General features: G+C 40.2%; 1 protein-coding gene across 1 annotated transcript in view; it reads left to right on the top strand.

Moving 5' to 3' along the window:
• The first annotated feature begins 335 nt into the window (after positions 1-335).
• GABRA3 (gamma-aminobutyric acid type A receptor subunit alpha3) overlaps positions 336-24788 on the top strand; it is a 164060-nt gene continuing 139607 nt past the window's right edge. Inside the window, exons 1-2 of the mRNA XM_044682542.1 lie at positions 336-466; positions 17577-17698. Of these exons, the coding sequence (XP_044538477.1) occupies positions 336-466; positions 17577-17698 (253 nt within the window). The remainder of the gene's footprint in view (positions 467-17576; positions 17699-24788) is intronic.

Genomic DNA, 24788 nt, shown 5'->3' with positions numbered 1-24788 from the left:
ATGGGGCTAGTGCCTCAGTCTCCACTTCTCAGGCCAAGAGCCACTCCATTGAATCACACTAGTTTGTTTAAGCGAGTAAAGGAAAGATCTGAGACATGCCAGTGAGAGTCTATTGGAAATATAGTTGGTGATACTGGGATTGCAAGATCTAATTACCTTTGGTAGGAACCATTTGGAGAAAAGAAGAGACTAGGGATGACTTGAGAGCAGGGCTACCACAGGAATGGGAAGATCCAAATGGAATAGAATATTGACCTCCTTGTTTTCTTTCTTCTTTCTACCTCTTTCCCCAGCTCTCGAGTTTTTCTCAGACAGATCTCTGTGCTTCTGAGAAGATGAAGTTCCCAGGAATTCCTCCCTTATGTGTTACTAGCCTTGGGCTTCTCCTCATGATATCCATTCTACCAACCGGAACTGGGCAAGAACGGAAAGAACCCGGAGAGTTTGTTAAGCAGGACATTGGCGGGTAAGGGTTGTACCTAATAGCCTGTTATGGCATCCTGCCAACCACTAGCCATTGGGGGAGGGGAATACATTGGCACCTGAAACTTCCTCAATTGGTTACTCAAAAACAATGTACACCTGGCTCCTTCAGACTTTATTCCAGTTTTGCTCTCTAATGGAACATGAGATGCACAGAAAGAACCAACACAATCCTATGGACCAAGGTGGTTTTCTATAGGATATCCTGAAAGGTTGGGCAAAAGGACTGAGAAACTATAGAATCAATTTTTCCCCTTCAAAATGACAAATCTTTGAATTCTGTGGCAATTGTCCATGGCAGCTAAAGGTTAGTCATTAAAAACAAAAACCAAGAAAACAAAAACTCCAACCCCTGGGAATATTTCTGCTATTACAGGATGGTCTTTGTTTCTTTCCTTCCCCATTTGGAATATTCCCATGTTGATTTAAATAATATCTCCCTGACCTTGTCTTGAATTATCACTTCTTTAGAGGGTCCATTTATTTTCCCAAGCTTCCCTGGAAGTTCACCATGTTCTTAAAAAGTTATCTATTCCACTTCAACCCCACTTCATTCATTCATTCATTCATTCAATATTTATTGAATGTTCCCCATAAGAAAGGCCCTTTAGAGTTGGAGATGAATGAAAGATAAATGAAAAGAAAAGTTTTTTAAGGGAGGGGGAGTCGGAGGGAGAACAAATAAGTGCTTAATTGAAAAAAATTTAAAACTCTTAAACAGTTCTTGCCCTCAGAGAGCTTACAGGCTAATGGGAAGGTGACAAGCACACCTATAAGTATAATGTGTGTCATGAGAGAGATATAAGCCAAGTGCTGGAGTTGGGGTGGGGTGCTAAGGCTGGGAGGAGGGATTACATCAAGTTGGAGGTGAGCTGGGAGAAGCATGAAGGTTTAGTGAAAGGCATAGTACTAGAGGTATGCCTGGAATGCTCTCTCTTTTCACCTCTACCTCATGGCACCCCTGGCTTAGTCTGTGAGTCACCTCTTCTTTCAGGCCTTTTTTGATCCCCCAGTTATTAGTACTGGCCTCTTCCACCCTGAAAATCAGATTGTTTTCCCTTGATTTATATATTTCCTTATCTGTATGCATGTTGTCTCACCCCAGTAGAATATAAGTTTCTGGAGACTAGGCTGACTGTTTTTTTGGTCTGTGTATCTCTGGATTGACACTCAGTGCCTGATACTTAATAGTACGCACCTAATGAATGCTTGTTGACTTGAATGTGCTTTGAAGGATAGACAGGATTCCAATGTTTGGCTATTGTTGTGTACTATTGGCATACTCCATGTGAAAGCAAGTCTTCCTCTTCAATAGTGTTGAGGGACAGACTCTTTTAACACTGTTTGAGTTGTTCATTTAATGTTCCAGCTGCACTTGTAAAATATTCTTGATGTTCCAGAGTTCCAAACATGGACATGCATTGATTGAATCTTGACTAGATTCTTGACTTTCCCAATGCTATTTGGGAAGCAACTCCCTTCCTTTAATTTGCCTCTTATCAAATTTGGAAAAATCCATTCAGTTCAATGAGCACATCCTCTGAACTAGAAAGGACCCCAGAGGCCATCTAATCCAATCCATATCCTACCCAGGATGCCCTCTGCAAAACTGCTAAAAGTCTTTGTTTGAAGATCTTTAATGAGTGAGGAACTTCTTGGAGGCACCCCATCACACTTTGGGACAGTTCTCATTGTTAAGAAGTAAAATTCAACCAATATTAAGAATATACTATATAGGGGGCAGCTGGGTAGCTCAGTGGAGTGAGAGTCAGGCCTAGAGACAGGAGGTCCTAGGTTCAAAAACCCGGCCTCAGCCACTTCCCAGCTGTGTGACCCTGGGCAAGTCACTTGACCCCATTGCCCACCCTTACCACTCTTCCACCTATGAGACAATACACGGAAGTACAAGGGTTTAAAAAAAAAGAAAGAATATACTATATACAAATCCCTGGGCTATCCCTATATTTAAGGAGCTCAAAATATAATGGGAGGTGTGTGACCCTGGGCAAGTCACTTATCCCCATTTGCCTAGCCCTAACCACTCTAATGCCTTGGAACCAAAAGCTGGCATTGATTCTAAGACAGAAGGTAAGAGTAGAAAAACATCTAATGAGCAGGAAAGTATGAGTATACAAAGAAAGATAGAAAGGTAAGTGAAGTAAGTATCAAGGAGAGATCTGGGTAACCCAGGAGTGAAAGTATTCTTTATGTTTCAAGGTAGGTGGGAATATAATGAACGAGAATAGTCAAGTGAAGATTTTATGGAGTAGGGGGCACCGGAGTTAGGCCTTAGGGAGGAAAGAGATTTGAATATGCTGAGATGGCAAAGGGATGGTATGGAAAGCCCATTCTGCAGTGGGAAAAGAGAAGCACAGATACAGAGACAAAAGAGGGCAAGACAAGAATGGAGGATGGCTTAAGAGCCAGTCTAACTAGAACATAGGAGTCTTTGGAAGGGTCATAGATTTAGAGCTGGAAGAGACTTTTGAGGCCATCTAGTTTAATTCCCTCATTTTGAATGGTGAGGGAACTCTCAAATATAGAGAGTTTGTGACTTGTCCAGTGTAACAGAATTTATAAGTGACATGAGATGAGAGTGTCTTTTATTTACTAGCCAATGAGAGTTGACTAATGTTTTTAAGCAGAGGAGTGATGTGAAGAGAGCACTATTGTAGGAAGATTATGGAGGGATAAATTGGAGGGGAGAGAAGTTGCAGGAAAGGGGAATAATTAGGAGGCTAATACAAAGGTTCAAACCCAAAGGAAAAAGGTCTAATTTAGGCTGGTTCAGTGGGAGTGTAAAAGAAGAGACTTATTTGAGAGGTGTCATAAGAGTAGAATCAACAGGACTTGACAAATGATGTAAAAAGGGAAAAATCCAAAGTTGAGTCAAAAGTTTTGAGACTGAGTGACTGAGAGGTTGGTTGTGCTAGCAACAGCAATAGAACCTTTGAGAGACAGGGAGGCTTTGGGGAAGGGAAATGGTGGATTAGATTTGGAAACACTAAAACTGCTAGTAAGATAGTCATGAGTGGAGCTGTCCATCAGGCAGCTGGAAATAGGGGCCTGGGGCTTTGAGGAGAGGTCTAGAAATAGAGAAGCAGACTTGGGATTCATTGGCATAGAAGTAAAATAACTCCAGGGAGTGGATAAGAACACCAAAGGAAAGAAAAGAGAAGAGGGCCTAGGGAAGAAGTGTTCAGCTATAGAAATTTATAACTTACCCAGTAACTGAGGAAATTCGATATTATATGTCAGTAACAATTTCAGATTAACTGGTGCATCTTCTAAGAGCAGAAACTATTTTAGCCATTCTGAATGACAACATTTCTAAATTTTACAAGCAGAAGACATTGAACATAATTAAATCCTTTTTTCTTCCCTTCCTTCTTTCTGTTTTTAAACAATGACTTGGGTACATCCTCTCTCAGTAGAATGTAAACTTTCTGAGATCAGGGACTCTTGTTTTTGTCTTTGTATTTCTAGCACCTAGGCCAGCGCCTGGCACATTTTAAAAAAAAACCCTAGACTTGTGATTTCATTGGTGTAGGGAGCTCCTGCTGAGGAAACTCCCTCTGTCAATGTACATCAGCAACTGTTTCACAACATAGTCTCAGAGAATTGCCGGAAGTACTGAGAAGCGAGTTAATTTGCCCAGAGTCATAAAGCCATATGTGCTAGAGACAGAACCTGAACCCAGGTCTGCTTGATACATTGGCTGGCTGTCTCACCATTACACCATGCTACTTTGTACATAGAAGGTGTTTACTCAATGCCTGCTGAATGGCACAGAAGCAATGTAAATATCTCTTGCAGGAATACAGGTCTGTGACTGCTTTTAGTGTTCCCATCTCTTCCCTGGCTGCCAGACAGGCACCTGCCACTTCAATGCCATTATTGTACCTGTTTCTTGCCCCTCCACCATGCTCCCTTGTGCTGCTGATGTCTTTAGGCAAAAACGTAAAACCCCAGACCTCTAAGAAAACCCAGCATTCTTAGAACTGGGCTGAATAGTTAAAAATGAGTCAGTGAGTATAGCCATTAGAAGTAAAGTACATGATCTTAGGGGAGGGACTGTGTGACCGAGGCCCCTTTAGGTATATTTCCAGGTTCAGATTGTGTGCTCTAAATGGAGATTGAGTTTGCTGCAAGGTTGACCTTGGAACTCTTGTAATTGCATAGAAAAAAGGGGCTGGAGGAAGCCTTGAGTCTATAGGGTACAAGCTGATAGGTTTGCTCTTTAATAGAATTTCTGAGATTTATTTATTTTTCCTGGCTGTTCTTCAAAATTTCTTCACATGGTGGAAAAACCATTTTCTCTGTTGTTCCCCCCTACACACACCTACACACACACACACACACACACACACACTCACACTCACACTCACACACACACACAAACATACACATATACATCTGGCAGTGTGTTTGGGAAATTGCAGCTGCTGGCTGTCTCAGCTGCCTTTAATCAATCAATCAGTCAGCCTATATTTATGGAGTCCCTGCTCTGTACAAAGACTATGAAAAGCATTCTGATGATAAAACACAATGCCTGCCCTCAGGCAGTTTATAATCTCAGTATCTCAGTGGGCTAACCATCTGAGTGCCTAGCATAGCTATAGCCTAGTGAATGCAAATACTGGTTGACTTGAATCAAAGCCAGTGGAATCTATTTGATATTCTTTCAGAACTAGAAGGGACCTTTTAGTTTATCTGGTTCAAGATTCCACCCATTTTAAGAATATAATCTATTCTTTTCCTAGTATCTAGCCTTTGTGTCCATGTTTCCCTTGATAGGCACCTCATTACTTTGCAAAACAGTCTGTTCCATTATTGACTAGCCTTGATGGTTAGAAGGCTCCTTCTCATACTGTGCTGACATCTGCCTCCCTGTGATAGCCCTCATTCTGCTGCTATACAGAATAGGTATGACACTTGCTCCTTCCATGTGATGCCCTCTAGGTATTTGAAGACAGCTATCATGACCTCCTCCCTTCCCCCTTCCCCAAGGCTCTTCTTCCATTGCAGAGGAGGTTCTTAGTGTGTGTGTGTGTGTGTGTGTGTGTGTGTGTGTGTGTGTGTGTGTGTTGGACCCCATGGGCAGTCTGGTGAAACCTATGGTCTCCTCAGAATCATGTTTTAACACAAAGTGGAATCCATAGGACTACAAAGGATACCAATTATGCTAAAATACAGTTCTCAGAATGCTAAAAGAAAATGCATAGCCCCCAGGTAAAAAGCCCCTGTTCCGTAGGTTAAGCACTTCTAGCTCTTTCAACCAAATCCTGATGTAACAGATTTTCCAGGCCCCTTACCCTCTTTTGGACATTTTATAGCTTTTTCAATGTCCTTCTTAAAATGTGGCACCGAACTGAGTACATATGACCTGCCTAACTGAGCGTATTAAGAACTGGATAGAAGGACCTCCACTGTTCTGGACACTAGGCTTTAATTAGTTTGGGATCTTTTTGGTAATGATCCTGATCCATTGTTGACACTCATGGAGCTCATAGTGTACATGTTCTTTTTCTCTCCACCTGAATGGCTGTTCAGCCATTTCTTCACCTTTCTTGTACTTATGAACTAGATTTTTAGAATCTAAATGCATGAATAAACCCTGTAAACACTTACCTCCATTAGTTGTGACCCTTTTTGAAAATGGGATGTTCATGTTCATGGACTCAATATCATCTCAGAGTTGGAAGGGTTTTCAGAGGTTCGACCCATCTCAGAGCAAGGACTTCTCTCAAGTGTCCCTGAGCATACTTCCAGTGAATGAAAATTCAGTACCTCTCAAGGTAGCCCTTCTTACACCTTTGATAACTCTTTTTATTGGGAAGTTTTCCCCTCCATTTAGACAAAAATCTGTCTCTCTACAACTTCCACCTTCTTAGTTCTGCCCTTTGGAATCCAGCAGAATAAGCAGAACCTTTCGTTTAGCCATTTTTCAGTCATGTTCAACTTTTCATGCTCCTTTTTAGGGTTTTCTTGGCAAAGATACTGCAGTGGTTGCCATTTCCTTCTCTGGCTCATTTTATAGATGAAGAAACTGAGGCAAACTGGATTAAGACACTTACCCAGCATCAGATAATCTAATAAGACTGGATTTGAACTCAGTAAGAGGAGTCTTCCTGACTCTTGACCCAACACTCTATCTCCTATGCCACCTAGCTGCAAGGGCTAATGTGAGAGTTCTTTAAATACTTAAATGCATTTATGAAGTCTTTCTTAAGTCTTCTCTTCTCCATGATAAACATCTACAGTTCCCTCATTCATCTTCATATGGTATAGTCATAGGTCTCTTCATCATCCTGGTCATTCTTCTCTGGACCCACCCTAGTTTGTCAATGTCTTTCTTCCTGATGCACACATCTGGTGATACAATGGATCATGTGGATCCTGAGAGTTCAGAGAAAACATTACCATAATAAAAATACATTCAATGACCCTCAGGGAAAGGCAGCCCCCCAAAAGGCCAAAGCAGCCTTCTAGGAACCTTCATGGGTGTTTCACAAGTTTTCCTCTTGAGAGTGATCCTTTATATACTCCTTGCCTAAAAGGTCTATAATGCCTTGGGTTTAGGACAATTTACCTAGAGTCAAAGTTTACTTAAATTACCCTGTCTTTTCCACAGCTTCTTGGCTCACAATAGCCCTGGTTGTTTGTGTGTGGATAGATGGAGGTTAACTTAAGCTACTCTAAGTCTACTGGCCTCCTGGTCTACAACATTTTTCTAAAATATGACTCCTAAAACTGAACACATTACTCAAGTGTTATTTGAGCAGGGCAGAGTATATCTATATCTATATCGGCAGCATTACTTCCCTCATTCATGATACTGCCATTTTGTTTAACAAAGCTTAAGACTGCATTAGCTTTTTAAAAAATTGTTACATTATGCTGTCAACTCAGCTTGGAATTTATTGAAATTCCCTGATCTTTTCCCTATTATTTGTTATTTAGTCATGCCTCTTCCATCCTATACTTGCATAATTGACTTTTTGATCCCAAGTGTAAGACTACATCTATTTCAATTAAATTAAATCCTATTTTATTTAGCCCATTTTTCTAACTTCTTGAGGTATTTTTGGATTCAACATTTTTACCTGTTCTGCACAGTTTCAAATCATTGGCATATTTGATAAGTTTGTCATTTGTACTTTCATTGAAGCCTTTGGCAAAAATGTCAACAATAGGGTCAGGTACTAATCCCTGGAGCATCCCACCCTCTCTTCTAGGTGACATTAATTCATTATGACCATCCAACCAAACCCACCTGGTTGTACTGTCTTTTAGCCCACATCTTATCACATCTTTACATTTAGACATGGAAGGAACCTTTAAGTAATCTTTTTTTACAGATGAGGAAAATGAAGTCCAGAAATGGTCAGTAATTTAAAGTCTCACAGCAGTAAGTGGCAAAACCTGGGTTTTGATCTGCACTCTTCTGATTCAAATCTAGATCTCTTTCTGCTGTACTATCTTGGGCAGAAGGACAGTATGAGAGTGTCAGCACATCTGCATTTTAGGAAATCAATTTGCAACAGTCATGGCACTTCCCTGAGCTCTTCGTTTAGTGACCCTGCTACTAGAAAGAGGGAATTAGTCTGATGTGACTGGCATTCATTCCATGGAGTCACGTTGGCTTTTAGTGAACATAACTTTATTTTCTAATGCTAGAATCACATCCTGCAATTTTGTTAGGAATTGAAGTTGAGTGCCCTGGCTTGTAGTTTGTAGTCTCCACTCTGCTCTTTGTTTTGAAAACTGGGACATTTGCCAGTTTCTGGTCCTGGAGCTCCTCTCCTGTTCTCCATGATTTTTAAAAAATCATCAGCAATGTCTGCAATCATATCCATCACCTTGACATATAGTTTAACCAGCCTTGGTGACTTGAATGCAATAAAGGCAATTCATTGTTCTTATCATATCCTCACTTGTTTTCAGTATCATCTATTAACCACCTTTTTCCCATTCCAAAAGACCATTTTCAGTGACAAAGAAAATAGAAGCAAAATATGAATTGAGTAGTTCTTCCTTCTCGCCATCATACATCATCATTGTCCATCCGTCCTGAACCATTGGCTTCTTTGATCCATCTCTTCCTTTTTCTCATTCTTAATATGGAAAGAAGGCCTTTCTGTTGTTCTTTGTGTTCATGACACTTTTCAGTTCACTCTGAGCTTTAGGCTTCCTAATACTATTCTCCTAGTACTACTCTTCTCTTTTCTGTTTAATCACAGATACATGACCTTGCTTCCATCTCCCATATGTGTTTTTTAAAAATCCAAGTTTGCCATTAATCTTAGGCCTCTATGTTTATCTCTTTGGGGACTTTTCTTCCTCCTTGGAATTGTTTATGTTTATATCTATATGATTTAATTCTTGAGATCTTCCTATCTTCCTGGCACTGTATTTCCTTAAAGAATTTTAGAACATGGGATATTATTCATGCTTTTTTTGAATCCTTGAAATCTGCTATTTAAAAATCTAGGTTTTACATCAGAATTTATGATAGGGAAAGAGAGAAAAGATGGAAATAGGATTAAATGGAGTGGTCTTTTCCTAATGAGGGTGTTATCATTCTCATCCCAGTAACTAGTTTCTTCTTGTTGGTCAGAATCAAGTATAGAATAGCATTTCCCCTTGTTGCTTCCTCTATATTTTAAAGAGCAAAACTTACCATTAAAGGAAGTGAAGAATTTATTAGTAGTCCCACTTCTGAAATAGCGAGAACTTCAGCATATGTCTGGAAAGCTGAAGTCTTATATCATGTCTCCATTCTAGATTTGTGACCTGTTTCCTGAACTACTCATCTATTTTCTCTTTCTGGTTGGGTGGTCTACGGTATACTTCTATCACAACATACCTTCTGTTTATCCATGAATTGATACTTACACACAAATGCTCTCTATTTTGCTTCTCTGCTCCAGTTCTTAGAGTTCCTTGTGAGTGTGACTTTTTACAGGTAGCTAAGATGAGTTCAAATCTGGTCTAGGATATATATTGGCTATGGGACCCTTGGCAAGTCATTTAACCTCTGCCTGCCTCACTTTTCTCATCGGTAAATTGGAGATAACAGAAGTACCTTTCTCTCAAGGTTGTTGTGGAGATCAAATAAGATATTGTCTGTAAAGTACATTTTGTAAGCCTTAAAGAGATACATAAATGCTAGCTATTATTTTACAATGCAACACTACTCTAGTGTCCTTTTGATCCTATTTTATTGAATGGTTTTCTATAGAAACATCACATTTGTGAGTCCTGTCCCCCCCCCCCAATCTTTTATACTTAAGAGATCATATTTCCTTTTCTTGCAAAGCTCTCCTGTTACCTTGTTTACGACCCATAGTTCATACATTTGTTAAAATTGGCAAAGCATTTTCTTTATTATCTCATTTGATCCTCACAAACAACCCTGTGATATAGTTACTATGGTTATTGCAATTCCTAGTTTTTAGATGAGGAAATGAAGGCTCAGGGAGATTAATTGACTTGCCCATGCTTTTTCAGTAAGTGTCAGAGGTGGAATCTCATCATAGGCCTTCTCTATACCAAGTTGAGCATTCTATTTATTAGACTGCACTGATATATGAGGTTCTGGGCTTATTGCAGGCTCCTTTATTATGTCTAGTGAATTATGGGTCCTCTCTACTGATATTATTTTCCTGATGTTATACCTCTAAGACATAAGTTACAGAAAAGGTACTGATTTCCATTGGTAGAAGAAGTTCTGCACCAGTAGTTACCCTCACTGAAATGGTCTGGTTAAAAAAATGTTATACCTCACTTGCTCCATGGAATCTGGCTTGGCAGATATATTGGGGTAGTTTTTTCTGCCTTGTCTTCCATTTTCAATTTAAATCCGACTGGATCAGCTTTCCAAGACTCCAGGCAAATATATTTTGACTGACTCTTGACATGCACATTTGATCTCTGACCAAGATATCATCATTCTCATATTTTAAGCCATGGCCATATCAGGCTTGTGGGCAGCTAGGTGGTACAGTGAATAGAATGCTGGGCTTGAAGTCAGGAAGACTCATCTTTGTGAGTTCAAATCTGGTCTCAAATATTTAAAAGCGGTGTTACTTTGAGCAAATCATTTTACCCCATTTACCTCAATTCGTCATTTGTAAAATGAGCTGGAGAAGGAAATGGCCAACCACTCAAGTATCTTGCCAGGGAAATCCTAAATGGGGTCACAAAGAGTAGGACAGGACTGAAAAAACCCCAACTGAACAACATGTCAGGTTGGCATATGGCTGTCTCAGTATTTCTCAATAGTCACCAACCATTATTCCTCATTCTTCTGTCTGATTTTTATGGGGTGACTTCTTTCCTGGTGGCACTTATCTAAACCCATCGTAATTTCTGGGAGCCCAAGAAACTATTTCTTTTTACATGGTTCCTGCTCTTTCTTCTCTAGGAAAAGCCTTTGACCTATTCCATAATCCCAAATATTTATTAGTCCTTCTTTTCACATTCTTTCTCTATGCTGAGTTGTTCTTCCTTCTAGGCTTCTGACATAGATTATGCATCCACTGGATCTTTTTTGATTCTTTCCTCTCTCTGTTTTCTCTTTCAAGAATTCCCTACCAATTTCGAAGGAATATTTTATTCTCACTTTTCCCTGAAGAGTAGTGGACATGCCTCTAGCCCTTTACCAACTCTTCTTCAAGGAAGACTAACTTTCATTTTGTGCAGACATAGCCATTACTTGGCCCTGGAGAACACACAAATATTCTTTGCTACTCATTTCAAAATTCCCCATGGCCTCTATGTATGCTGGGAATAAAATCTTCAGACCTTTTGTCCTTCTTGTTGGTAGCTCTTGTGGCTATGACTCTTGGCCAAACCATCTATTATCATTGTCTCTTTGCCCTACTAGGGGTTCAGTCACTTGGATATTATGAGCAAAGCTTTATTTATAGTGGACCTAATAAATTTTCTTGTGGTATGTTACTCTCTTGCTCAGCTGCCTTGGATTCCTATCAAACCTCATATGCAAACAGAAGCTTCCTTTAACTGTTGCCCTTGAAAAGGACTCTGAAAGAAATCTAACTGCTAGACACTTCCCACCACTTCCTATTCTTCTCACCTCTTTCCACTGATTAGATTTCAGATAGGTTTTCCAATCTTGCCATTTTTCTGCCTGTGTCCTCTGTCCAAGGACAGTGATTATCTCTTCCTACCCCTTCCAAATCTCAAATCTTCTGTTCTCCCCACTAACCACACCTGCTCGTCATTCTAGTCCCTCTCCTCTACTTGTTCTCCAACTTGCCAATCTCTTGTCTAAATTGTAACTAACTGCTGAATTCGAGACTCCAGATGTGGCCTAGCCAGGGCAGTGGATAGTGGGTACTCTGTATATGTGTGTATACTCATTTTAAAATCAATATGGCAGATGGGTCCCAAAATATATATTATCAACTTTACAAATGTTTCAAGAGGCAGCATACATAGTGTGATTATTATAGGATCAGAAGAACTGGGTTTTTAATCCTGGGTCTGTGACTTGTTATCTTTGTGACCTTGAACAAAGGCCTCAGTTTTCCCCTCTCTATAAAATGAGGGGGTTGATCTACATGGCCTATAAAGTCCCTTCTAGACTTACAGCCTATACTCCACTTGAATGGAAGGCTAGCTTGGGCCATGCTCTGATCCATGGTAGGAGGGGTTCACGGTGTCACCATGTTTCCTTTTGTCACGTTGCAGTACCTGTGGCATGGGGACAGGGCAGGTAGGAGAGCCAGGATATGGAGTTTAGCTAATCAAGAAGAAGGGCAAAATTGAGAGTATATGCAAGAGGGGAGTCAAGGACTTGTGGTCAAAGATCATTGATCCCCCAAACAAAAGAGCATGGCTCTGTGTGCAGGGAGGCTAGCAGAGTCCCTAGTCTAGGAGATGAGCTAAAGATCTGTAAATTTGGTGGTAGCCTCTGATACTAGACCAGAATCTGCTTTGCTTTCTACCCTACTTTCATTCCATCCTCTCAGCTGGGTGTGAACACACACTATACAAGGTACATTACATAATGTAAGTGACCAATAATCCTAATAGATTTTTCTGCTATATGTTGGGTTAAGTAGGCCTTCGTGGGCTAGCCAGGGAACCCACATACAACTGAATGTTGTTCCTTGGGGAAAATGTGCTCCAAATATTCAAACGTGACACATTGGGCAGACACTGTGTTTGGAAATTGAAGACCCGTTACACACAAGCCTCTACTGAAATCCAGCAAGAAAATGAGTTACAGCAAGCAAATGGACTAGCTTGCTGTGGTTGATCAGCCATAAATGTTTTGCTCCCCAAATCTGTCTAACTCTCTCCCTGGGAGGATGCAACATCCAGTTGCTAAGTAGCCATGCAGGACTTGGTCTTGTTTTTTGACATAACAAATAAGGTTGGAGAGAACAGTTAGAATACTTGCTGAGCCACCACTCCTCAAACAGCCATGCTTTGCTAGGTTCTTTCCCAATATTTAGGAAATAGTTAAGAAAAAGGCAGTCTTTCTTAGAGATGCTATGGATACAGTCAAGCCTGAAGGCAGTTAGCCTTTTTTCCTAAGCATCTTTGAGGAAGAGTCTATAATATCTCCTATTAATAAAACAGTAAAATGTAGTGCAGACCTGGAGGTCAAAAAATTCTGGAACTCTCTTCCTCCTGATTCGCAATGGGACCTTGAAGAAGTCACTTCATAGACTTCAGAACAGACTTTTGAGATCATCAAATACAACTCCCCCTTTTAAAAAATATTTATTTTATTTTGTTACATTTTTGAGTCCCAAGTTAGCTCCCTCCCTCTCAACCCCACATTAGAAACGGTCAACATTTGACACAGACAATCCATACTTCCATATGTCAGTTCCTTCTCTGGAGGTGAAGAGATCTTCTTTTGTAAGTCCTTTGTCCTTTCATTTCTTTAAACCCACAAAGAGAACTGCTATAAATATTTTAGGACAGATAAGTTCTTTTCCTTTTTCTCTGATCACCTTGGGAACAGACCTAATAGTCGTATTGCTGTGTCAAAGGGTATATACACTTTTATAAATCTTTGGGCATCATTCCAAGTTGTTCTCCAAAATGGTTGGACCAGTTCACAATTCCACCAACAGTGCATTAGTGTCCCAATTTTTCCACTCTAACATTTATCATTTTCCTTTCTATCATTTTAGCCAATCTGATAGGTATGAGGTGATATCCCAAAATGTTAATTTGCATTTCTCTAATCAATAGTGATTTAGAGCATGTTCCCACAAAGCTTTTATTTCATCTTCCAAAAACTGTATACATATCCTTTGACCATTCATCAATTGGGCAGTGACTCCTTCTTATAAATTTAACCTATTTTTCTACATATTTAAAATATGAGACCTTTATCTAAGATACTCTCTATAAAATCCCCCCTCCCCAAGTTTTTTGCTTTTCTTCTAATCTTGGTTACATTGGTTTTATTTGTACAAAATCTTTTAAATTTAATGTAATTGAAGTTATTCATTTTACATCCTATGGTGATTTCTATCTCTCATTTATTCATAAAGTTTCCTATCCACAAATATGATAGGTAATATGTTCCATGCTTTAAACCCCCTCTTTTTAACAGAGGGGGAAATGATGTCTCAGAGATGGAAAAATATTTGACCAAAGTCACACACATAGTAAAAAGAGCCATAATTTGAGCCCAGGTACCCCGCTCAAAATTCAGTACTCTTGCCACTAACTCATGCCATCTCTTACATCATTCTGCTTTCTTCTGCTTTCTGAATCTTGTTTTCTCCTCCATCTGGAATAAAGATCTCGACTCTCCCAGGCTTATGTCTGGCTATTGTTAGAAACTCTGCCTTGCTTTAGTACTTACTGCTGCAGGGTAATAAGCATGGTGGCAGTGGTAGGGGCAATCTCAGTTGGAATGGATGAGTTCAGCCATGGACAGAGAAATAGTTTTGGCCTGAGTTAGAAGTCTAGGGAGATAAAACAAGCTCCTATCCATTCAATAATTTAGTTCAACTCAGGTGGGAAATTTATTAGCAGCCAAGTGTAAAATCACAGAGAGATCTATTGAAAAGAGGGTTGGGGTTATATCACAACATTAATTAACTCCTGTCTTAAAAGGAACTTGCATTAAATCTGTAATGGAGAAACAGCAGTGGCATTCTGTCATAGACTCAACAGAGAGGAGCTGTAAATTTTGATGAACATCTATGTTCTTGGCATGGAATCAGGAAGCCTGTGGTCTGCACCAGGTTCTGCCACTCACTTGCTGTGTGACTCTGGATGAGTCATTTCTCTCCTTTATGCTTCACTCCTGTCTTCCTTCTGCCCCAAGTAAAATTAGGTCTTGGAAAAAGATGATTTCTTTTTTTTAGAAAACCTCACAGTGTATTGGCTCCAAGGCAGAAGAGTGGTAAGGGATAAGCAAGTGACTTGCCCAGAGTCACACAGGCAGGAAGTGTCTGAGGTCAGATTTGAACCTAGAACCTCCCATCTCTAGTAGCTCTCAATCCACTGAGCTACCCAGCTGCCCCCAAATAGAGGATTTCTAAAGGCCTTTTAAGCTGTTCCACTCTCATTATACTCAGAATCTTTGGAGTGGGGTCCTGCCTCATTCCACCACACCTGGGGCATGGACAGGGTTCTGTGGGCATCTCAGACTAAACAGGTATAATTGGATGCCAGGTAAAATGAGGAAAACTCGAACAACATGGGGGAGCCACTAGCCCTTTTTTGGAGAAGAAAAACAAATGAAGCGGAGGATTTGTACCTACTTCTTTTTGGCATGTTGCCTCCTCTCCCCTCCTTATCCCCTTTCCTCTCCTTTCTTTCCTTCCCCTCCCCAACCCTCTTCCCTTCTCCCTCTTCTTCCTTCCCATCCCCATCCTCTGCCTTCCTTCTCTTCTTCCCTCTCCTCTCATCCCCCTCCCTTCCCTTTTCTTCCCTTCTGCTGTTGAAATGGACTTTAAATCATAGAATTAAGAATTCTCAGGAGTGAAGGGAGGCCAAGAGGAGATGACTCCCCCTTCCCCCATGAAAGTGATGGGATAAGGAAAAAAGGGAAAAAACCAATTAGTAGCAAAGGCTTATGGGATAGTGACACAGATTGTTTTCTTCCTTTGCATAGCCCTTACTTGGCCCCAAACTGGGACAGGCAGGAATGTCAGGGGACCCCATGGAGTGCCAGCCTGGCCTTTTTTAAATGGATGGGCACCATTTACAAAGCCATTGACAAGCATTTGTGTGTCTAGTGGTCGCTTTGCTCACTCATCTTAATCAAGTGCCTGCTTTCAGGTCATTTCTTTTTCTCCTTAGCAGGAGCACATTGATTTGTCAGCTCTGGGCCCCAACCCCCACCAGATGAGGCTCTTGCACCAGTTCTCCCAATCCATCTGCTAAGCGGCCATTCATCATGGGCCCTGGCAGGCTCTCCCCCTCCCTCTCACTGCAGAACAGTGCTTTGTCATCCCCCTCTGGCTCCTAGCTGCCCATTGAGGCTTTACTCCTTTACTCTGCTGCCTTGTACCCTCTAGAACTAAATGTGTCCTCCCTTCCATTCATCAGGAGGCTTGCTGAATGCTGGGAGCCTTCTTGAAAGGGAAACAGGATCCAGGAATCCTCCCGAGTTGAGGAACATTGTTCTTTGAGGTTGCCAGTGTGCTAACCTGACCCTTCTTTGCCTCTCTTTTGCTCTTCCCCTTGCCTTGCTTTCTGTAGTATCAAATAACTTGTTGTAGACAGGAAGTATAAAGTTCAGATGCAGTAGCCCTTGCCCAAACTAGCCCAGATGTTTGCAGTGACAGAAGAACTTCCAGAGGAGGGAACACTAAGTATTAAGTAGAAATAACACCAGAGCCTGGACTTTCCTCTCTACCTGTTTCCCTTTTTGTAAATGAAGAGCTTGGACCAGATCATCTCTAAGGGTCCTCCTGGCTCTAATAGTCTATGATTATACTGGAGGAGTACAGAGTGACTGGAGTAGAAAGATTATTGGATTTGAAGTCAGAAGACTCGAGTTCAAATACTGGCTCTACTAGTTAACTATTTGTGTGACTTTGGGCAAATCTCTTTCTCTCTGGACCTTGATTTTTCCCCTCTATAAAGTGGAGGACTAGGTCTGAATGATCTCAAGATATGAGCTTATCTGACTAAGTAATGGTACCAAGAATTTGAGTCAGCTTTTCTAAACCTCAGTTGATACTGGTAGTGCTTCAGCACTTCCTCATTTTCCGCTAGCTTTACAACACTTACCTGAGTTCTGTCTCACTGCCATCTTGCTGAGAAAGCACAGGCCTCACAGCTAGGGGTGAGAAACCTGGCCCATGAATGCTCTTGCTTCCACCTCCTTAGGGACTTATGAGAATCCAGGATCACCAAATGTGCCCTCTTATTCTTCCTATACCTTTGTTTTTCAGATCTCCCACATGTTTTTTGGGATCCCCATCCCTCGGGCCTAAAAGTCTATTTGTCTAAGTTGCTACATCCATTATCCATCTTCCCTTTTGCTATTTTCCCAGGCCAATGTTCTTCCCTTGCAAAACAACTTATACTCTTGTATCTTTGCTTTACTTCAAATAGATTCTTTGAAGCCTACCTACTTTTTAGAACCGCCTAGCTCTTTACTATGAACTCCTGCAGAGTCCACTGCTCAAAGTGCCCCAGTAGGAATCATAAAGGTTTCTAATGGGTACCCATTTGGGGAAGTCCTGAAAAATAGCCCAGGCTGGACTTGGAGATTGTCTGAGTCCTAAATAAGCTAATTCCTCTATTGGATATTGGTGCCTGATGCCAGAGACTGCAGTGGTAGACCGGCTTGGGCTCCAGCACCATTTCCTGGCTGGAGGGCTAGAGAATCCGGAAAGCTGCAACCAACACTAAGTCAGTGGGATGTCTCCTCCATTCTCGTTGTGCTGAATGGCAGGATGCTTTTCTGCTCCAGGTCAGAGACATGAAGTTATATCAGCGAGAGACAGAAAATATTGCTGGGAAAGTAAGAACTGGGCTTCGGAAATTTCAAAATAAGGAAGACTATAGGCTTGAGTGGAGGCATATGATTGCATTTCTAATTTGTGTCTGTTTTTTCCCTCTCAATGTTCTAGGCTGTCTCCGAAGCATGGTCCAGATATTTCAGATGATAGTACTGACAACATCACCATCTTCACCAGGATCCTGGACCGCCTATTGGATGGCTATGACAACCGTCTAAGACCTGGACTCGGAGGTCAGTCTCTTTGTAGGGATCCTGTACCATGTTGGTTACCATCAGCTGCTAAGTACCCTCATCTGGGACCTGTTACAGTAGCCTATGACATATTCTGTTAGTGTGATCTCAGCCCTTGGATCTTGGAAACTGGGCATTTATTATATGGTGGGAGTTCTGAGAAAAGATATTGTACTATACTTATGAAGGCTTGTTCTACCTCTGAAGCCCTATCCTTTGGCAGCTTGAGTGTGTAAATGTGTTACCATTTATCTTTTGGAAGGCCAAATCTTAGCAGCAGCCCCCTGGCCCTGTCTCTCTGCCTGGGCCCAGAGGCAGCCTTCACCAGGTATGTCCCTAGGGCAGTTGGTCAAGGCATGGGGCCATCTTGGGTTCCACGTGGGGTATTTCCCTGTTGGAAATGAGCAACAGGGTTCAGCTCATGACATACTCCAGCTAACAAAGAACATGATCTTCCCAAGGGAGCTTAGCCTGGCTTTCCCTGGCAGAGACAGCAGTAGCAATAGAGAGAATCGCCTTTACCTCAGAAGCCCTGGGCACTGTTCAGTTTTAAACTCAACAGAGGAGTGATTCACTGATTGATCTTCCTCTATTTCTTGTCTAGAAACTTGCTACAGGATTGGGATTTTGTGCATTGACATGGTGGTATATGGGCATGTTGTCTATAGTTTACATATTTGAAGGAAAGGAATATTGAAGGTGGGTGTGAGGAGAGGTTGTGGTGCTGGGCTGCCATGTCTCATGGCTAGCCTGAGGATCATATTTGTCTATACCTACATTCTAGAGGGATCAGTGAGGTAGGGATGGGTCATCTGCTACTCTAGGCACTCACCCTTTGGAACCGACTGGTTCTAGACCTTTGGCTAAGTCAGCTTCTTCACAGTTTAGGGCTTATGGGCAAAGGCATGGAGGCAATTTATCTAACACTTATTAAATATCTACTGTATGCCAGGCCCTATGGTAGGCATGCAGGGGACAGGGAAAAAAAGTCATCTTTACTTTGCTTCCAAGTCATCATAGCTTCAATTTCAAAGGGTTAGAATTAGGAGGGACCTTAGAGATCATCGTTTGCCAGTCCTCAAAGAGCTTTTGTTTCTGTTTTATAAGAGGTTACTTCCAGAACATGGATGTAGATGAATAAATGCATTTTGATTTGAGGAAAGATAGAGGACTGACAACAAATCTTATTAAGACAGGATTTGAACCCAAGTGCTCTGACTCCTAATATACCATTCCTTTCGTTATATTTCTTACTGAAAAGGTGCCTGAACTCTAACCCTCACTACCCCATGACTCCCCAAATCTAGATCTGGGAAAACTGGGCATGGGGCTCTGTGCCTCTTGGGCCTAGAAAAAGGGGTTAATGCATCAGGGTAGCCCTTCCATCTATTTCTTTCTTCCAGAATTAACCACAATGCCACTAATAGCTTAGCTTCCTTGCATTTCTCTTTGAGAGGATCAAGACAGGACAAATACAGCTTCAAGGAGAGCTAGGGGGCATCAGGGCTCTGTCAGGGCTCCATAGCAAGTGCAACTCTATGGAAACTATTAATAAGAGTGGTAGAGAGACTTCTTGGTTAAGATGGCAGCAGAGTAAAAAGCAGCTGCTTAACCTCTCCTAACCGAAACATATAGGACTCCTCAAGAAGACATAAAAACAAATCCAGAGGAACGAAGGGACCCCACAGCAGGGCACAGCATTGAAGGTACATGGAATCAGGGCATTTATGTGTTATTAAGGGGTGAAACAGCTCTCACTAAAACACAAGCTGAGCAACCCCTCCCCCACCCCACACCACCTACTATGCCAAAGCCAGCGCACAAGAGTTAGAGCAAGTTTGGGGCACACATTAAGTCCTTGGCAGCTACCTGGGGTCACCAGGGCCTGCTCCTGAGAGCAGAAAGACTTAAGACCCCAAGAGGCTAAAGAACTCGCACGGACTTTGGACACAGACCCTGAGCGCAGGCTCAAGTGCGGGCTCGGACGCAAGTACAGACACGGATCCTGAGCACAGGTATGGACCTTGAGTGTGGACCCAGTGCAGAGGGGTGCACAACTGTGGAAGCAACTCCCTGAGACTGTTAAAGGAGCCTTGGGCAGAGGAACAAGCAAGGGGACCACCAGGAGGCTTCACCCTGAGAACAACTAGACCTGAGACCTCAGGAGCTTAAAGAGCACAGACAGACCCTGAGTGTGAGGATAAACCTGAGAGGGCAGAGGGCTAACAATGGCAAGCCAGAGACAAGAACCCCAAAAGAGAAAGATCATCAAGAAGAAATCTGTAACACTCAACAACATTTGCACAGATAAAATCCAGACAACAGAGCAAACAGCAGAGGAGAACAAACAAGTAATCATATCCAAACCTTCCCAAAATAATGAAAACTGGCCACAAGCTATTGAAGAGTTCAAATCTGAGATGATGAGAAAGATGGAAGAGATTTGGCAAGAGAGGTGGGAAATAGCTCAAAAGGAAATTAACAGTTAGAAGACAGAAACTCCCAATTGGAGAAAAATGCCCCAAAATCAAACAAAATAGTAAACAAATTGGAAACCAAAATCTGGCAAGAAAATGACAGTTTAAAAGGCAGAATTTCACAATTGGAAAGTGAGGCAGGTAAATTGAAGACCAGAAATGACCAGACTGAAAAGGAAAACCAAAGGATTATAGCCGAAAACCAGTCCCTAAAGGCTAGAATTGAGCAATTAGAAGCTAATGATCTCTCAAGACAGCAAGAACAAATAAAACAAAGTCAAAAGACTGATAAAATAGAAGGAAACATGAAATATCTCAATGAGAAAGTGACAGACCAAGAAAACAGGTCTAGAAGAGACAATCTGAGAATCATTGGTCTTCCTGAAAAAGCAGAAATTAATAGAAATTTGGACTCCATACTAAAAGAAATTATTCAGCAAAATTGCCCTGAAGTTCTACAACAAGAGGGCAATATAGACATTGAAAGGATCCATAGATCACCCTCTACACTAGACCCTGAAAAGACAACCCCCAGGAATATAATAGCCAAATTCAAGAGCTTCCAAGTAAAAGAAAAAATTTTACAAGAAGCCAGAAAGAGACAATTCAGATATCAAGGAGCACCAATCAGGATCACACAGGATCTGGCAGCCTCCACACTAAAAGACCGCAAGGCTTGGAATATGATATTCAGAAAGGCAAGAGAACTGGGTCTACAACCAAGGATCACCTACCCATCAAAACTAACTATATACTTCCAGGGGAAAGTTTGGGCATTCAACAAGATAGAAGATTTCCAAGTATTTGCACAGAAAAGACCAGGACTAAATGGAAAGTTCGATATCCAACCACAAAAATCAAGAGAAACATGAAAAGGTAAATAAGAAACAGAGGGGAAAGAAAGAAAACTCGTATTTTTTAAATTTGCCTCTTTAAGGGCTTCAATATGATCTAATTATTTGTATTCCTATGTGGAGAAATGTTATGTATAATTCTCTGTAAGGAACTCTATTCACTATTATAGTATTCACTATTATAGTAATTAGAAGAATTATTCATAGGGAGAGGTTGGAATACTAAATGGTCTAAGATGATATGGGGGTGAGAAAGAGGGGGTGAATAGTAGAGGACATCAAGAGAGACTTGAATGAATGAGAAAAATAGGATATTCTATTACACACAAAGAAGGCATGGGAAGGGGAAGGGATGAATACTATTATAAGAAGGAGAGGAAGAGAGCATTAAGAGGTAATATTTAAACCTTACTCTCAGTGTAATTAACCCTGAGAGGGAAGAGTAGCTTTATCCATTGGGATATAAAACTCTATCTAACACTAATGAGAAAGTCAGAAGGGATAAACCAAGGGGAGCAGGGGAGTGGGGAGGTCAAAAAAGGGAGGGGAGAAGAAGCAGGAGGGAATTCATTAGGACTTAAAAATAAAAAGAGGGTAATAATAAGGGAGGGGGTAGAAAGGGAAGTAAATCAAGGGAGGGGACAAGGGTTACTGGCATAAAGCAAAGCACTGGTTTAAAAGGAAATAGTGTAAGAAGAAGAGGTAGAACTAGGAGAGGATACCAAAATGTCAGTGAATACCCAACTAATAATTATAACTCTGAATGTGAATGGGATGAACTTGCCCATAAAAAGGAAGCAAATAGCAGAGTGGATTAGAAACCCAAATCCTACCATATGTTGTCTACAAGAAACACATATAAGGCAGGTGGTTAAAGGTCAAGGGCTAGAGCAAAATCTTTTGGACTTCAAATGAGAAAAAGAAGGCAAGAGGGGCAATCATGATTTCTGACAAAGCCAAAGTAAAAATAAATATGATTAAAAAAGACAGGGAAGGTAATTACATCCTGATTAAAGGCAGTATAGACAATGAGGAAATAACAGTACTCAATGTGTATGCACCAAATGGTATAGCATCCAAATTCCTAACGGAAAACCTGGCAGCTGTCAAGAAGGAAATAGATAGTAAAACCATACTAGTGGGAGATCTAAATATCCCTCTTTCGGATCTAGATAAATCAAACCAGAAAATAAGTAAGAAAGAAGTAAGAGAGATGAGTGAAGTCCTAAAAAATTAGATTTAATAGATATGTGGAGAAAAATAAATAGGAACAAAAAGGAATACACCTTCTTTTCAGCTGCACATGGTACATTCGCAAAGATTGACTATGTAATAGGGTATAGAAACATTGCAAACAAATGCAAAAGAGCTGAAATAATAATTGTAACCTTCTCAGATCATAATGCAATAAAAATAATAATTAGTAAGGGCACCTGGACAGGTAAATCAAAAACTAATTGGAAATTAAATAATATGATTCTCCAAAACCAGCTAGTCAAAGAAGAAATCATAGAAACAATCAACAATTTCATTGAAGAGAATGACAATGATGAGACATCCTACCAAACTCTGTGGGATGCAGCCAAGGTAGTACTCAGGGGGAAATTTATATCCTTGAGTGCATATATTAACAAATTAGGGATGGTAGAGATGAATGAATTGGGCATGCAACTTAACAAATTAGAAAGCAAGCAAATTAAAAATCCCCATATGAAAACTAAATTAGAAATACTAAAAATCAAGGGAGAAATTAATAAAATCGAAAGTAAAAGAACTATTGAATTAATAAATAAGACTAGAAGCTGGTATTTTGAAAAAACAGATAAAATAGACATAGTACTGGTCAATCTAGTAAAAAAAGAAAAGAAGAAAACCAAATTGACAGTATCAAAGATGAAAAGGGAGACCTCACCTCTAATGAAGGGGAAATTTAGGCAATCATTAAAAACTATTTTGCCCAATTATATGGCAATAAATATAGCTATCTAGGAGATATGGATGAATACTTACAAAAATACAAATTGCCTAGATTAACAGCAGAAGAAATAGAATACCTAAATAATCCCATATCAGAAATAGAAATTGAACAAGCCATCAAAGAACTCCCTAAGAAAAAATCGCCAGGGCCTGATGGATTCACATCTGAATTCTATCAGACATTCAAAGAGCAACTAATCCCAATACTATACAAATTATTTGATATAATAAGCAAAGAAGGAGTCCTACTGAATTTCTTTTATGAAACAAATATGGTACCAGGTAGATGAAAAACAGAGAAAGAAAACTATAGACCAATCTCCCTAATGAACATAGATGCAAAAAATAGAATATTAGCAAAGAGACTCCAGCAAGTGATCAAGAGGATCATCCACCATCCACCATGATCAGGTGGGATTTATACCAGGAATGCAAGGATGGTTCAACATTAGGAAAACCATCCACATAATTGACCATATCAACAAGCTAACAAACAAAAATCACATGATTATCTCAATAGATGCTGAAAAAGCCTTTGACAAAACACAGCACCCATTCCTATTGAAAACCCTTGAAAGTATAGGAATAGAAGGACCTTTCCTAAAAATAATGAACAGTATATACCTAAAACCATCAACAAGCATCATATGCAATGGGGATAAATTAGAATCATTTCCAATAAGATCAGGAGTGAAACAAGGATGCCCATTATCTCCTCTATTATTTAACATTGTACTAGAAACATTAGCAGTAGCAATTAGAGAAGAAAAAGAAATTGAAGGTATCAAAATAGGCAATGAGGAGACTAAGTTATCACTCTTTGCAGATGATATGATGTTCTACTTAAAAAGTCCTAGAGAATCAACTAAAAAGCTTGTAGAAATAATCAACAACTTTAGCAAAGTTGCAGGATACAAAATAAATGCACATAAATCATCAGCATTTCTATACATTTCCAACCCTTTAGAGCAGCAAGAAGTAGAAAGAGAAACACCATTTAAAATCACCCTAGACAATATAAAATATTTAGGAATCTATATAACAAAACAAACACAGCAATTATACAAAAACAACTACAAAACACTTTCCAGACAATTAAAACTAGATCTAAACAATTGGAAAAACATTGATTACTCATGGGTAGGATGAGCTAACATAATAAAAATGACCATTCTATCCAAATTAATTTACATAGTTAGCTCCATACCTATCAAACTACCAAAAAACTTTTTTAGGAAAAACTATAACAAAGTTTATTTGGAACAACAAAAGATCAAGAATATCAAGGGAAATAATGAAAAAAATGTGAAGGAAGGGGGCCTAGCAGTACCAGATATTAAACTGTGCTATAAAGCAGCTGTCATCAAAACAGTATGGTACTGGCTAAGAGACAGAAGGGAGGATCAGTGGAATAAACTTGGGGTAAGTGAAATCAGCAAGACAGTGTATGATAAACCCAAAGAGCCCAATTTTTGGGGACAAAAATCCACTCTTTGACAAAAAATGTTGGTAATTTTGAAAACAATATGGGAGAGATTAGGTTTAGATCACCATCTCATACCCTACACCAAGGTAAATTCAGAATGGGTGAATGGCTTGAATATAAAGAAGGAAACTATAAGGAAATTAGGTGAACATAGAATATTATACCTGTCAGATCTTTGGGAAAGGGAAAATTTTAATACCAAGCAAGAGTTAGGAAAAATTATAAAATGTAAAGTAAATAATTTTGATTATATTAAATTAAAAAGGTTTTGTACAAACAAAAACAATGTAGCCAAA

Source organism: Gracilinanus agilis, chromosome X (assembly GCF_016433145.1).
Source record: "Gracilinanus agilis isolate LMUSP501 chromosome X, AgileGrace, whole genome shotgun sequence".
In the NCBI taxonomy this organism is placed as follows: Eukaryota; Metazoa; Chordata; class Mammalia; order Didelphimorphia; family Didelphidae; genus Gracilinanus; species Gracilinanus agilis.
Note: the sequence above shows the minus strand (reverse complement) of the source record. Positions and strands in the feature narration are given on the sequence as shown.